The sequence below is a fragment of the Phyllostomus hastatus genome, unplaced genomic scaffold, assembly GCF_019186645.2.
Source record: "Phyllostomus hastatus isolate PE091 unplaced genomic scaffold, TTU_PhHast_1.1 phas_contig_210, whole genome shotgun sequence".
Taxonomy (NCBI): Eukaryota; Metazoa; Chordata; class Mammalia; order Chiroptera; family Phyllostomidae; genus Phyllostomus; species Phyllostomus hastatus.
The window spans coordinates 2,733,419-2,749,902 of record NW_025333737.1 but is presented as its reverse complement, the minus strand read 5'-3'; the positions used below and the strand labels follow the sequence as shown (position 1 = coordinate 2,749,902).

At 36.3% G+C, this 16,484-nt stretch overlaps 1 protein-coding gene across 1 annotated transcript in view; it reads left to right on the top strand.

Moving 5' to 3' along the window:
• Positions 1 to 16,484, top strand: part of EFCAB5 (EF-hand calcium binding domain 5) — a 109,190-nt gene that overhangs the window by 11,372 nt on the left and 81,334 nt on the right. The window contains exon 5 of the mRNA XM_045836018.1: positions 15,495 to 15,651. Within this exon, the coding sequence (XP_045691974.1) occupies positions 15,495 to 15,651 (157 nt within the window). The remainder of the gene's footprint in view (positions 1 to 15,494; positions 15,652 to 16,484) is intronic.

Genomic DNA, 16,484 nt, shown 5'->3' with positions numbered 1-16,484 from the left:
TTGTGTGTTCACCACCCTAAGCCCAGTCTCCTCCATCACTATTTATTCCCCACTTGACCCTCTCCTACCTCTCCCATCACCCTTTCCCTCTTGCAATCACCATACTGTTGTCTGTGTCTCTGAGTTTTTTTCTTTGCTTAATTCCTTCATCTTTTTCACTGAACCCTCAACCCCCTTCCCCTCTGATAGCTGTCAGTCTTTTCTCTATATTTATGAGTTTGTTTCCACTTTGTCTGAGAGTTTATTACATTCATTAGATTCCACATATAAGTGAAATCATGTGGTATTTGTCTTTCTCTCACTGGCTTATTTTACTTAGTGTAATACTCTCCAGGTCCATTTATGCTGTCATAAAGGATAAGATTTTCTTCCTTTTTATGGCCCAGTAGTATTCCATTGTGCAAATGTACCACAGTTTTTTTTTTTAATTTCATTTATTTATTTATTTCCCACCACCACTCCCCTCACTCAGCCATCCCAACCTCCCATCCTCAATCCTACCCCTTTTGGCTTTGTCCATGTGTTCTTTGTACATGTTCCTTGATAACCCTTCCCCTCCCCCCAATTATCCCCTCCCACCTCTCCTCTGGTTACTGTCAGTTTATTCTTTATCTCAATGTCTCTGGTTATATTTTGCTTACTCATTTATTTTGCTGATTAGGTTCCACTTATAGGTGAGATCATTATTTGTCTTTCACCGTCTGTCTTATTTCACTTAGCATAATCTCCAGGTCCATTCATGCTGTCATAAATGGTAAGATTTTCTTCTCTTTTTTTTTGGCTGAGTAGTATTCCATTGTGCAAATGTACCACGGGTTTTTTATCCACTCATCTACTGATGAGCAACTGAGCTGCTTCCAAATCTTGGCTATTGTAAATAATGCTGCAATGAACATAGGGATGCATATATTTTTTCAAATTAGTGTTTTGGGTTTCTTTGGATATATTCCTAGAAGTAAAATTGCTAGGTCATAGGGCACTTCTTTTTTTAAGTTTTTGAGGTAACTCCATACTGCTTTCTACAGTGGCTGTACAAATCTACACCAACAGTGTAGATTTCTCACCAACAGTGCATAAGTGTTCCCTTTTCTCCACATCCTCACCAGCACTTGTTGTTTATTGATATATTGATGATAGCCATTCTGACAAGTGTGAGGTGATATCTCATTGTGGTTTTAATTTGCATCTCTCTGATGACTAGTGACATTGAGCATCTTTTCATATGTCTATTGGCCATCTGTATGTCCTCTTTGGAGAAGAGGCTTTTCAAGTCCCTTGCCCATTCCTTAACTGGATTGTCTGTTTTTCTGGTGTTGAGTTTTGTAAGTTCCTTATAAATTTTGCATACTAAGCCCTCATCAGATATGTTGGCAAATATGTTCTCCCATTCAGTGGGTTGTCTTTTCATTTTGTTGATGGTTTCCTTTGCTGTGCAAAAACTTTTTAGTTTGGTGTAGTGTCATTTGTTTATTTTTTCTTTTGTTCCCCTTGTCTAAGGAGACATTATATGTCAGAAAAAAAATATTGCTGTGAGAAATGCCTAAGATTTTACACCAATGTTTTCTTCTAGGATTTATATGGTTTCAAGCCTAACACTTGTCTTTAATCCATTTTGAGTTTCTTCTTGTGTACGGTATAAGAAGGTGATCTAGTTTAATTTTTTGCATGTATCTGTCCAATTTTCCCAACACCACTTATTGAATAGACTATCTTTACCCTATTGTATGTTTCTGCTTCCTTTGTCAAATATTAATTGACATTAAGGGCATGGGTTTATTTTTCAGCTCTCTATTCTGCTCTGTTTATCTATGTGTCTGTTTTTATGCTAGTATCATGCTGTTTTAATTTCTATGAGACTGAAGTATAGTTTAATAGCATGATTCCTCCAACTTTGTTCTTTTTTTTTTTCAAGATTGCTGTGGCTATTCAGGGTCTTTTATGGTTCCATATAAGTGTTTGGAATATTTGTTTGCTAGTTCTATAAAATATGCTGTTGGTTTCTTGATAATAATTACATTGAATCTAAAGATTGCTCTGAGTAGCATGGACATTTTAGTGATATCAGTTCTTCCTATCTGTGAGCATGTCATGTGCTTCCACTGGTATCTTCTTCCATTTCTTTTTTCAGTGTCATAATTTTCTGAGTACAGGTCTTTTTTTTTTTTAGTATAGGAATTGCTTTCTTAGTTTCCCTTTTAATACTTCATAATTGATGAATAAAAATGCAACTGATTTCTGGATATTTGTATCCTGCTCCTTTACTGAATTAATTTATTAGTTCTAGTTTTTTGGTGGAATCTTTAGAGTTCTCTAAATATAGTATCATCATGTCATCTGGAAATAATGACAGTTTTACTTCTTCCTTTTCAATTTGAATGCCTTTTATTTCTTGTTTTTGCCTGATTGCTGTGGCTAGGACTTCCAGTACTATGTTGAATAAGAGTGGTGAAATGGACATCCCTGTCTTGCTCTCCATCTTAAAGGAAACACTTGGTTTTTGCCTACTGAATGTGATGTTCATCATTTTTTCTTTTCCTTTTACAATTTTTTAAATTTATTGACCTTAGAAGGAGAGAGAAAGGAAGGGAGAAAGAGAGAGAAACATCAATTTGTTGCTCCACTTATTTTTACATTCATTGGTTGGTTCTTGTATGTGTCCTGACAAGGAATCAAACCCACAACCTTGGTGCATGGGGACAATGCTCTAACCAACTGAGCTACACAGCCAGGGCAACCATTTTTTCTTTTTGATGCTCCACTTGACCCATCTTTGGCTCCTGTGTTCTTCTGACATACTCCTTCAGTCTTTGAAAGCTTCATGAATTTTTTTAAGGACTCTTAGTTCCTTTTGGTGGAGGTCATTCATCTGAGAGCTAGGAATGCTCATAAATATTGTGTCATCATTGTTTCTAGGCTCTTTCATTACTAATGAATAAAATTTTAAAAATAATGAGTTCATATTTATTTCATATAAATTTTTCATTTGAAATGAAAATTTCATATCAAATATAATGTTTCAGTGTTTTTGCCTAATTTCTTAATTTTATGTTTGTATCTCTTTTTTTACACTGAACATTTTGGTTCTTAACAAAATTGACAGAATTACTCATTTGCTTTATCTTACAATTTACATAAAATGGGGTCCATATAATAATACCAACAAGTCTACAAATAATAGAACTACTAAATGAGATTTCAGATTTATTTTCAGGTTTTTTGGCCATAGAATATATCCCAGTAAGTATATGTATGTAAAAAAAGAAAACCATTCAAAAACTAGGAGAAACCAGGGGTTAAGTTCCTTTATAACCAGAGAAAAGCCTTTGAACCATGACTCAAAATGATGAAAATATTGATAAATTTGACTACATAAAAATTGAAAGTTTTCTGCCTGGAAAAATGAGTCACAATTACTTGATTCTATTGTTATTGTACAAAAGTAGCCATAGACAATATGTAAATGAATAAGAATGGCTGTATTCCAATAAAATTTTATTTATAGATACTAAAAATTTAACTTCTTGAATTTCTTCATGCCATAATATATTCTTCTTCTTTTTAAAATTACTTTAAAATGTAACAGTCTTAGCTCTTGAGTTCTACAAACCGAGGCAGCAGGCTGGATTTGGCTCCCAGGCTCTAGTTTGCTGACCCTTGGTCTACATAATATGTTAGGTCTCTCCTAGATCTGAATAACAAATAAGACACTTGTAATCTCTGATTCTCTTCTTGAATCTCCATATTTTCCTTTGAACGTCTTCTGGTATGGATACTTACGCTAAACTTTATAAAAGAACCTAAAATTCTTTGTAACTTGTTTTAGTGTATTTCCTGTAAGGTAAGCAACCAATTAGAAACTTTAGAATGATAATTCTTTTGGAATTAGGTACATATGTTTCTCTGGAATAAAGTAAGAGATGTACAGAACCCTCGTTTCACTTTATGTGTAGATATGGAATTTTTATTTTCAGTTGCCTGCCAGTGATATCAGAATTACCTGGGTGCTTGGTTAAAAGTATAGATTCCTAGCTTCTTCCTTAGATCTTCTGAATCAGAACCTCTAGGAATGCATTTAAAACAAGTTCTACAGGAGGTTATTGTGCACACTAAATTTCCAAGACGAATCATTTAGTAAAGCCAAATTAAGGGAGTTTTAGTACTGGTGAAAAGTTCCAATGGCAGCAGGGAGCAGTGTCATTAAATTTAATAAAACAGCTTAAAGAACATTTGTGTTCACCATCTGTTCTTTCAGAGCAATAGACTTCATTTGTTTTTAGCTCTATTTTTGTTTAAAAAAACTTAAAATTTGGGAACTGGTGTCAAGGCTGTAAACCAATACATTGACAAATCCTTTTTTCCGTAGGGGTTATGTAAATCTGTCAGTACATAAAACTTTAGGCATTTTTTCAACATCTATAGTAAGGAAAGTAATCGGCAAAGTAGGATTCTGGTCTAGGTTCCATTGCCAACCAATAGCATGACACAAAAAGATTAATTTATTTCACTGATCTTCCTTGAACTGGGAGTTTGAATATTTAGGGTCATTTGAGATTTGATAAGGACCCTAGTTTCAATTGGAGCAATACTGTTGTAGGAATTTTATGAATGAGTTAATGTAATCAAAGATACTCCTTCCCCCCATCCCCCCAGTTGTCAGGATTAGGGCTTCATCTCTCTCTGGCAAAAATCCAAAATCTATGTGTCAACATGTGACAGTGTCAGGAATTTGTAGAATATTCAGAAATCTTAGGGATGCTTTACAATAGCACAATGTCTATTGACTTAAAGCTCAGATACCCAGCATCTTAGCAAAAATAGTCCTGCTTTTAAATCCTCTGAACTATAGCTTTGTGGTGATATTGTTAAAATGTTCATTTCCTTCAACCTGAGCTGAAGTTTCCATCTGTCTGCTTCCTAGAACAAAAGGGGATTCATTTCTGTTCAGTGTCTAAAGACAGTAGATAGAAAAGACACTCCTTACTGATTTGGAACAATTTTTATAGTGCTAGCCACTATTCTGAAAAATAAAATATTACTGCTGTTTGTAAGTTTTATACATACAATACTTTTATTGCTTTTCATCAGGGTTCTTGGAAGAGAGGTACAGAATTAAGTGGACTTTAATCCTTGCATGTAGTTTTACAAAAACAATAAAGAGGTTAGGTTTGTATCATTTTCCTTCTCTTCATATTTTTTTAGCATCTTTCCCCTCTGACTTGGTTCCTCCAGTGCTTGAGAATACATAGTGTATAAATCACTACTACCTCATGAATTGCTAATGAAAAAAGTTACTGTTAATATAGGATTACAGACTTTTAATGGCCTGATTATGGTGATGGTTAGACATATTTTGCATGTGTTGAAATTTGTACAACCTTTCACCAAAATGGTCAATTTTACTGTATGATGGTGCTTTTTTTACATAACAATTTTCAGGTTTATTTATATAAACTTTTTAAAATACGTTTTTATTGACACATACATATAACATTAAATTTACTGTCTTAACCATTTTAAGTGTTCAGTTCTGTGATATTAAGTTCAGATTTTTTAAAAATATATTTTATTGATTATGCTATTATAGTTGTCCCATTTCCCCCCTTCACTCCGCTCCACCCTGTACACCCTCTCCCACCCACATTTAGTTCCCCACCTTTAGTTCATGCCCATGTGCCATAAGCTCTTTAGCTTTTACATTTCCCATACTATTCTTGCCCTCTTCCTGTCTATTTTCTACCTACCATCTATGTTACTTATTCTCTGTACCTTTTCCCCCTCTCTCCTCCTCCCTCTCCCCTGTTGCTAAACCCTCCATGTGATTTCCCTTTCTGTGGTTCTGTTCCTGTTCTAGTTGTTTGCTTAGTTTCTTTTGGTTTTGTTTTAGGTGTGGTTGTTAATAATTGTGAGTTTGCTGTCATTTTACTACACATTTTTTTATCTTCTTTCTTAGATAAGTCCCTTTAACATTTCATATAATAAGGGCTTGGTGATGATGAACTCCTTTAACTTGACTTTATCTGAGAAGCACTTTATCTGCCCTTCCATTCTAAATGATAGCTTTGCTGGATAGAGCAATCTTGGATATAGGTCCTTGCCTTTCATGACTTGGAATACTTCCTTCCAGCCCCTTCTTGCCTGTAAGGTTTCTTTTGAGAAATCAGCTGACAGTCTGATGGAACTCTTTTGTAGGTTACTGTCTCCTTATCTCTTGCTGCTTCTAGGATTCTCTCCTTCATTTTTGCCTTGGCTAATGTAATTATGATGTGCCTTGGTGTGTTTCTTCTTGGGTCCAACTTCTTTGGGACTCTGTGAGCTTCCTGGACTTCCTGGAAGTCTATTTCCTTTGCCAGAATGGGGAAGTTCTCATTTATTATTTGTTCAAATAAGTTTTCAATTTCTGGCTCTTCCTCTTCTCCTTCTGGTACCACTATAATTCTGATGTTGGAATGTTTAATAAAGATGTCCTGGAGATTTCTAAGCTTCTCCTTGTTTTTTTTTTTTTTTTTTTTAAATTCTCATTTCTCCATTCTTTCCTGTTTGGTTGTTTCTTTCTTCTTTCTAGTCCACTCTATTGTTTTGAGTCCCAGTTTCCTTCCCATCACTATTGGTTCCCTATGCATTTTCCTTCACTTCTCTTATTGTAGCCTGCATTTGTTCATCTAATTTGCACCCAAAATCAACCAGTGAGCAATCTGTGAGCATCCTGATCACCAGTGTTTTGAACTGTGCATCTGATAGGTTGGCTATCTCTCAGTTGCTTAAAATGATGGGTTCTGGGGCTTTGATTTGTTCTTTTGTTTGAGCCATCTCTCTCTCTCTCTTTTTTTTTTTTTGGTCTGGTCGTACCTGTTACAGTAAGGGATGGAGCCTTAGGTGTTCACCAGGGCAGGTACCCCAGTCGCTGGGTTGTGATGTTGTATGTGGGGCAGGGTTGAGAGGGAACAATGGAGGTTGCTCCATTCTCCATGGAACCTCAGTCCCCTCTGCTGCTTCCCCCAAGCAAACTGGGCCCCTCTGGTGCCAATTCCCGTGTGGGTGGGCTTGTGCATGTCGTGGGACCCTCCAAGGACCTCCCCTGTGAGGCTGGGTGTCTCGCCGTGTGCCTCAATTCCCACAGGTGACCTCAATCAGTGTCCTGAGGCTCTATTTCCCAGCACTGTGATCCTGGGTTGCGCGCACTGCCTTGCTTTACAATCACTGCCTCACTGGAATCACCACCTCACTGGATCTGCCAGTTGCCGATTGCCACCCCTGGGCTGGGGTCTGGCAGCTGCCACCTGAGCACTCAGGGTCTACCCGCTGTGGTCTTGCATGCCTTGGATGCCTTATATGCCCAGTCCCACCACTCTCTGCTTTCTGCGCTGTGACCTGTACCTGGCTGTTCGTCTCCGCCCCTCCTACCAGTGTGCATGCATGGGTCTAATTCAACTTCTTGGTTGTCTGACTTCCATTCAGATCAATTTTCTGTCATTTCTGGATGTTATTCTGTTTCTGTTGTTGTTGTCCCTATTTTGGTTGTGCGTGGAGGTACTGTGCGTCCACCTATGCCTCCATCTTGGCCAGTGTATGATGTTTTCAAAAACAGTAAAAACAAGCATTATAGAGAATGATTATTAGTGTTAGGATGTCACACTATTTCAGAGAAGCAGGGCCTATTATATTTTATAAATAAGTATATAATACATTATATAAATTTTACATATATAAAATTTATTACATACATTCATTATATTTTATATTGTACAGTTTGCACAGTAATGATTTATATTGTATCATATAATCAAATTATATTATAATTTAATATAAAATATGCTTATATTCATGTAATTTATATTATATAATTTAAATTTTATTATATTTTAAATTATATAATTTAAGCAGGGCCTATAAAACTTATTACATGAACTTTCTCTTCTCTACTAGTCCTGAAAATTTAACTGAAACAGGAAGTAGATCCAAGGCAAAAACTTGCATCTGTCCCTGTGTGGCAGTTATAGAGATGCACATCCGGTTCTGGCTTGGTGATGATCTCTGATCCCTACATCTGTTGAAATTCACAGTCACTATGCATCTATGACAACCGTTGAGCTGTCTTTTGGGCATTTTTCCAGTGACTCCTTTTTATTAGCCTTTGGATTAATCATGAACACTTAATCCATGAAGAGAAAAAATTGCAAAGAAATATTCCACAGAATTACTTTCTCTACCACATCTACATAAAAGAGATAAATAAGCCAGGATAAATGCTCAAGCATTAAGGAAACACAAACCAAGTAAAAACTAAAAAGAAAAGAGACATATGCTTTTATTTTACTTGTAACAATTCCCTACAAATTAACTCATGTTCAAGGAACTCATGCAGATTATGTGACAAACCCATTTTGTATATTTCTGTTGAAATATGGTATCTGCAAAGGGTTTGAAGGTTTACCTCAAAGTATTTACCTTTTGTATTAAAATAAAAAACCCAACCTCAAAGTGTCTAATTCATCCTTACAAGATGCCAGCACCAGGACTTGGCAAGACTGAGGGAATGTTTCATCCCTGATATGGGGCTTCCTCAGTTGCCAGGAGACAGTGACTTCCTAGACAGATGTCTCTCCGCTCATACTCCAAACCAGCTGCCACCTCTTTACTGAGCCAAATGCTTTTGCTTACATTATGCTAGGAAATCCCTTAGGTACTTCTCCTGAGGTGATATTATTAATATTAATCTTCTTGTCAAACTGTATTGAATATCATATTTTATCAATCCAGTAAAATAGATTTTGTCAAAGGTGAGTGGATAGATAAGGAAATGCTTTTTTAAATAATGTTTGAATAACTATTATACCCAAATGTATGTGATAGGACTTTACCCAAACAGGTTCTACTTTTGTCCATCCTGAAGCATAATAATAATGTATATACACTGACTAGTTTCATATTAATTTCTAAACTACACTCTGTTGTATATTTATATATCACATTATTAAGTACTTAGAAATTCAATTACTTAAGGACCAAGAAATCCTGATCTCCCTGAATGTTATCCTAACATCTTACAAACACACACACCTCTGCAACTTGACATTGAATGAATCTATAGTCCTACTTCAGAGGCATAGAGCACTAGTAATGTTAAAGACTGAGGTAGAGTTCCTGAGTTAACTTCTCCCTATCTAGGGTTGGATATCTGGGATAATGCCTGACAAGTTATGTTAGTACTAGGGTAGAAACACCTAAGACTATCTAAGATGTTCAGAAATTCCTAGTATTTGCCAACAGTTCTATTGATTCATTTAAAATGACCTAGTAACTGGCATCCTCAAAAAAAGATAGGATTTATTTTTCTGTATAGAGAAGATAGACTGAAAACTTTACATGCAACTGCCTTGGTTTCTAATGGCTGAAGACCTTATGTACAATTGCCTTGGGTTAAATGTCCTCTGTCCTAGCTCAGTTCTACACCATCAAAATAGATGCTTCTCATCCCTCCAGGGGGAAATAATCTTACGCCTTCCAATATAGAGTTGGAACTCAACCACTTCATTTGGAAATAGGAAATCTTCATCATCAAGACCAGCTTCAAATTTTGGAGGCACTAGATCAGAAGTACCCAGTGTGTAGGGACAATAAGCTCAGACAACCAAACCTTGATTTAGTCTACCTGGGCCATATAGACCGCATATGTTTAGCAGAAAGCTGCATTGTATGTATGATTTGTGCATATCAGCTAATGAAAACCACCACAGCCAGATGTCCTTTCCTTGAATCTAGAGTGCCAGCTTCTTTGTCTAGAACATCCTTCCATTCTGTTATCTAGATTGCGAATTTCTCCTTGTCCTTCAGAATCAGCTCAAATGTCACTTCTTTGGGGATACATTCTGCCACATCTGGTCTGGATTAGGTACTCTTTCTATATATTCCTGAAATACCAATAGGCTCACATCAGTCCTCAGCACACTGTAATGTAATTGTTGATATAGCTTCTCATCATCTCTTCAAAGACAGGAATTGTTTTCTATCACGCCTATATTTGCAATACTGAGCACAGTGCTTGGCATGGGTTGTATGGGGCTCAGTAAGTGTTTGTTAGATGAATGAATTGCCGACTGCTCAATGTTGAGCCATACCTAGTACAGAAAAAATACAAAATTTGTGTTTTGTCATGAGGAACTTGTACCATGTAGTTGAAAAAATATAACTAAAACAGTCAAGTTTATCGAAACAGTTGTCCATATACACTCTCCACACTTCTCCCACTTCCCACACATTTCTCAACTTGTTCTGTCTTGACTTTTTCCAGGCTCTCTTCAATACATGTTACTTGCCAACATCACAATGTTCTCCATGATTCTAGGCCCAGTGGAAAATGTGCAATCCTCATCTTACATGACCTCTTAGCAGTATTCAATAATGTCAACCATTTTCTCTTTGAAATACCCTTCCTTCCATCCATGACATCATTCATTACCAGGTTTCCTTTTACCTCTGTTCAGTCCTTCTCAGAGTAAAACCTGGCTTATTTTCTGCTATCTGACCTTTGAAGATTAAGGTTCATTAAGGCATGGTGCTATCACTCCTATGTTGTTCTCCTATCACTCCACAATCCATCCCTGAGTGCTCTCATTCCAACATAGGACTTCAATTACTACCTATACATTCATGACTTAGAGCTCTAGCCCAAGCACCTTGTGATTCTTTGTGGGTTTTTTTTTGTTGTTGTTGTTGTTATTGTTCTAGACCAGCATATGCCATTATCTATTCAAAATTTACACTTGGATGTTTCACAAGTACCTCACTTTCAACAAGTCATTGTCTTATTTATTTATTTATTTATTTATTCTCACCCCAGGGTTTTTTTTTTAAACTTATTTTAGAGAAAGAAGATGGGTGAGGGAGGGAAAGAGAGAGAAACATTGATGTAAGAGAGAAGCATCTATCAATTGCCTCCCGCTCTCGCCCTGACCGGTGATTGAACCTGCAACCTACATATTTGCTCTGACCTGGGATCAAACATGCAGACTTTTGGTGTATAGAATGACACTCCAGCTAACTTAGACAGCAGGCCAGGGCCCTTGTCTTATTTGGTTATCCATCCAGATTCTCAAACCCAAAGCCCAAAGATCAACCTTGACACTTTGTGCTTCCTTACAGTTCACTTCCAGTTAATCATTAAGTCCCTTTTATTTTTACCTCCTCTCTAATCTGTTCATTTATGACTTCTCCCACTGTGGCTATCCTAGTTGAAGCTATTGTAACAGTCTTCTAATTTGTTTGTCTACAGCCACTCTTGCCCTCTTCCAATCTATTCTTTTTTTTCTTTAAGATTTTATTTATTTATTTACCTTTAGAGAGAGGGTAAGGGAGGGAGAAAGAGAGGGAGAGAAACATCAATGTGTGAGAGAGACCTCAGTCGGCTTACTCTCACACACCCACAACTGGGGATCTGGCCCACAACCCAGGCATGTGCCCTGCTGGGGATTCGAACCAGTAGCCTTTTGGTTTGTAGGCCGGCGTTCAATCCACTGAGCCGCACCAGCCAGTTCAATTTATTCTTTACCTCTATCTGAAGTAATTTTTTAAAAAGATTGATCTTATCATGTTTTTCTCCAATGTGAAAGATTTCAAATCTTTACTTTTAGGATAAAAACCAAAATCTTTACTCCTTAAGAATTTCTTTGTATGACCTAGTCCCTAATTTTCTTCCTATCCCTGGCTCCTGCCTCTCTCATTCTTATACGCTATACTCCGAGCATGCAGGATTTCTTTCAGTTCTTCCAAGTTCTTCTTTCCACCTGAGGGTCTTTACATATGCCATCCTCTGCCTGTTATCACTCCTTTCCTTCTATGCCTATTCTGCCAATACTTTAGAGTTCAGATATTAAATTGTAGTCTAGCTTTTGCTCTTGTGATGTAAATTTTTCTGTGTGTGTGTGTGGTTTTTTTTAATACATAACATTATTATACGATATGTCTTAACTTGGGGTAATTGACTAATGTTGAAATCTCTGGAATTAATCATTAGTATTTAATGGGGAGGTGATGATAAATATTTTATAAAATTCCATCATTTTATAAAATTCCAAATAAGCCTAATTATTTGTTCAAATATCACTGATTAACCAGTAACTTAGATTTTTCTTAAGTCATTACACCTTCTGTTAGGAATTTTATTTCATAGTAAGATCTATGTTGAGTAAACAAAAAGAAAATAAGAATTAAATATAATAATTAAGTAGACATATGTCATATGTGGATTTTTAAAAGAATACTCATCACAAGAATAATATGAATGTACTCTAGGAATACCAAGAAATCTAGTTTATCTTTGTGAAACTAAGACCTCCAGAGCTTAAAAACAAATAAACAGAGTTTATTAACTTGCTAGGCAAGTGAATACAGACCAGTGAAGATGTCACTGAATAGTTTGCAGAAGAGGAAATGTCGGGGGTTTTTAGGTATTAGGAAAGGAGTATCGTAATGGTTATACTACAGCAGCTGGTAACTGTCACAGTGTATAGGACAGAGTGAGTCCAAAGTGTATACATGATTGATTAAAACAAGTTCCATTGTTCAGCAGTCAAGAAAGAATGTTCAGTTAGGTCCAGTAATGGTTTAGTAAACTGGGGTCACTCAAAGTTCAAGATCAGTTATCCACTTAAGCTGGTTGGAACCAGTTTTGATGAAACACAATGCTCAGTTTTGGTATAATTTAGGCAAAATTCTTCTGTAAGTGGAGGATTTTCCTTGTATAGCTTGAATGTATAGGTGGAATTTGGATTGTTACAATTAGGGTAGGAAAATTTACTTCTCTCTTTAATTAGTTAGATTTATACTATGTTTTTTTCTTAAAAAGATATCAAAACACTTGTTAAGATGGGGGAACTTTTATTAGTTAGCTGTTGCTGCATAACAAAATACCTCAAAACTTTGTGGCTTAAAGCAATCATCATTTATTTGCTCATTATTTTGAGGGTTGGTAACTTTGTGCTGGGTTCATGGCTCTTCTCTGCTCCACATGGTATCAGTTGGACTTACTCATGCATTGCAGTAAGATATCAATTGATAGCCTTAATCACTTGTCTATTAGTTGGCTAACTGTTAGCAAAAGCAATGGAGGTAACTGGATCATTATCCAGCAGACTAATCTAGGCTCATTTCCAAGGTGGTGGTGGTTGCAGGGCTCCTAAGTTCAATAAAAGGGCCTCAAAATTCAAGCATGTTTTTTTTTCTTTTTCAGTTTTATTGTGATATAATTGATAGAATTTTTCAACTTTCTTCTTGTATATGTTGACTAATGGTCCATTGGCCAAAGCAAGTCAAATGTCCACAGCCAGACCCAAGGGTACAGAAATAGACTCTACCTCTTGATGGGAGGAGCTGCAAAGTTACATTGCATATGAACAGACATGGATACAGGAATGAGAAGAATTTGTGGCCATTTTTGCATTTTACCACACTAGTTTTATTCTCCTATCCAGTATCCTTAAATGTGGATTTATATTTATATTCATACTGCTTGCAATTTATGTCTACTTTGCACTGCCCAAAATTAAGAGTTTTGGATGCTATGGAATTTTGTTGATTGATGTGGATATTATCATAAGATAATGCAGGCCACAGGAAAGAAATTTTATTCATTCCTTGAATGAGTTACATAATCAATTTAAAGTCATTTTGATGACATTTTCAGGCTCACGTACAGTAGCCCTGAAGCACAAAACTAGGTTTTCTTTCTAAATGTGGTCATTAATAAGTGGAAGGAAATGATGTCTGAGCTGAGATATAAAAGATGTGGAGGATCCAGTAAACCAAAGACAGGGATAAAAGTATTTCATGCAGATGGAAATATGACAGAAACCCAATTTTGTTAATCCATTTGTGTGGTACAGTGATCAATACGCATAAGAATCTGGAGACACCCAGTACTTACGGCACAATATTGTTTACTTCACTGTTCTGCATTGGGCTCTAAGCTTTATAATAGCAGAATCCATAATAGGTGCTCAATAAGTGTTTGTGTAATGAGTGAAAAAGTGACTGACTTAGTGAGTGAATAATGAGAAAAAGCTAGCAGAAATACACAGAATAGAGAGTCATGCAGGAATGAAGACAGAAATTTAGGATACTGCTTTATAGGGGAGAGAGAGGCAACAGAAAGGGAAGCAGAGGGAGGGAGACAGATGAAGTAGCAGAGGGAGAAAGGGTATAGGAACATCTGGAGAGCCAGCAGAGGAAGGGACCTGGGGGCTCTGAGATCAGTGGTAGAGGTCTGACTGCTTAGCAGTTGTATCGGAGGAACTTAGCACTTCCTTTAAAATACTAGTCTTCCAGCAGTTCAGAAATAGGCCCTTCTATGCTATTAAACCACCTGCCTATTTTTGGTTTCAAACTTCAAAGTTTATTTGTGAAGGCTTATTTTCCCAGAGAATTTTGAAGGCCTTATATGGACATAAAGTAATGACTTAGATTTTAGGGTTGATGATGATGATGATGATGATGATGATTGATATTTAAATCACCAGTTCTTACTGAAAATTCTTTTGCATTTTAAAATCTGTAGGAGACCCCTAGTCCCTCTTCTTTGAAAGATGAAGACCTACCTCAAACATTGTTGGAAAATTATATTTGAAGCTAGTGGCTATTTTTAAAAATATTTTACTTATTTATTTTAGAGAAAGGGGATGAGGGGGAGAAAGAGAAACATTAATGCCTCAGAGAAACATTGATCAATTGCCTCTCACATTGCCCCCAACTGGGGATCTGGCCCACAATCCACACAGGTGCCCTGACTGTAAATAGAACCAGCAATCTTTCAGTTATGGGACAATGCCCAAGTCACTGAACCATTCAGTTATGGTGAAACTTTTTATTATTCTGAGCCATTTTGGTGTTTCAATCAAAACTAGTCTGGGGGTTTTGAAATGCTAATAGGGATGATAAACATAGGAACAACTAAAGTCACAATTCTTTCCCCATTTTTTACCTGGGTAATACAGCTCTGTTTGAGGACAAGGGTAACTATTATGCTCAGGGGCTGTAATTCTGGCTGGATAAAGGAAACTGGCAATATAAATTCCTAGACAAAAACCAAAAGTTTGGTCAAAGGCATCAGAATTACTTGAGAAGCTCCCACCCTAGACCTTGAATCAGAATCCTTTCACATGATTTCTGCATCTAGGGAAGAGAGAGGCCCACCACCTTAAGGCCTTAGTACATTCAACCTTGCTTTTTGTGTGTATGTGGCAGCTTCTAGAGCTATTCTTAGTACTTCTTAATTATAGTGTTTAGGTGGGTAAAATAAGGCCTACCTCTATAAAAAGTCTAATAATAGTAGAAGGCAGCATATGATTAATGCACTGCAGGCTCGAATCAAGGCCAATTTCATGGAGAAAAGACAGAAACAAAGTTTATATGATGCTCTGAACTATTTTCTTCTACCATTTGAACAATCTGAATCAAATCCAATGGTCTTAACTCAACATATCTTCTATTTCTACATCCTTCAGAGTATCTAAGATGAAGGAGAAGATTAAAGAGAGACAAGAACAAAGAGAAAACATAAACAATCTCAAAGTCAAGGTGGCCAACACACGGAAACAGGCTCTCCAGGAACAGTTCAATGAATGGATTGTAGACCCCAAAGGAATGATTCCTATGACAGTGGTAAGAAAGGGGGTGCATGTGAAGGTTAGGTGGGGTAGAAAATAAGAGGTTGATTGTTGGAATACTGAGTGGAGTGCTGAAAACCTCCTTCTAAATTTTCAGCCCTGCTGAGGTAAATCAATTGTTGGCACATCTAGTCCCTGAGAATAGATTTCTTTAATTTTTCTCTTAGTATTTAAAAAAATTCTAAGTTAGAGTTCTAAAATATATTGACTCTGGCTGAGGCTCCTAAATTCTTCATTACAGAAGAATTTAGCTGGGTCATATATAATATATACATATTGATATATAGGTACCAATATATCAATATACATATCAATATGTATATTGATATATATTATATAAGATATATGCATATATACCTTATATAATATATTTTATATATTTTATATATATTTTGATATATATTATATAAGGTATATACATATATAAGATATAAGATATATATATCTGTAAATCATATATACAAACATAGCTTTCATTTGTTTATTTGTTTTTTGAATGCATGTGACTAATTACTTTTGTGGGCTAAGAGACCATTTAGCTCCAGAAGACATTTGTATTCAAAGAGTTAAATATTTTCTCTTAGGTATATGAAGTATGTGTGGAAAAAGTCCAGCCATGGTTAATATAATGAGAGCCGTTTGCACAACACTGATGTAACCTAGCAGTGGACTGGAATGTGCATGTGTGAAAAATGACAACTTCACTGTACTAGTCAGTGGGGTTGGTGGACACTGTTGAGTGAGCGTGTATACTGTGTGGCTGTCGCATTCAAATGACTGAGAGAGTAGAACAATGAATCCGCATCAAATTTTGCTTTAAGCTTGAAT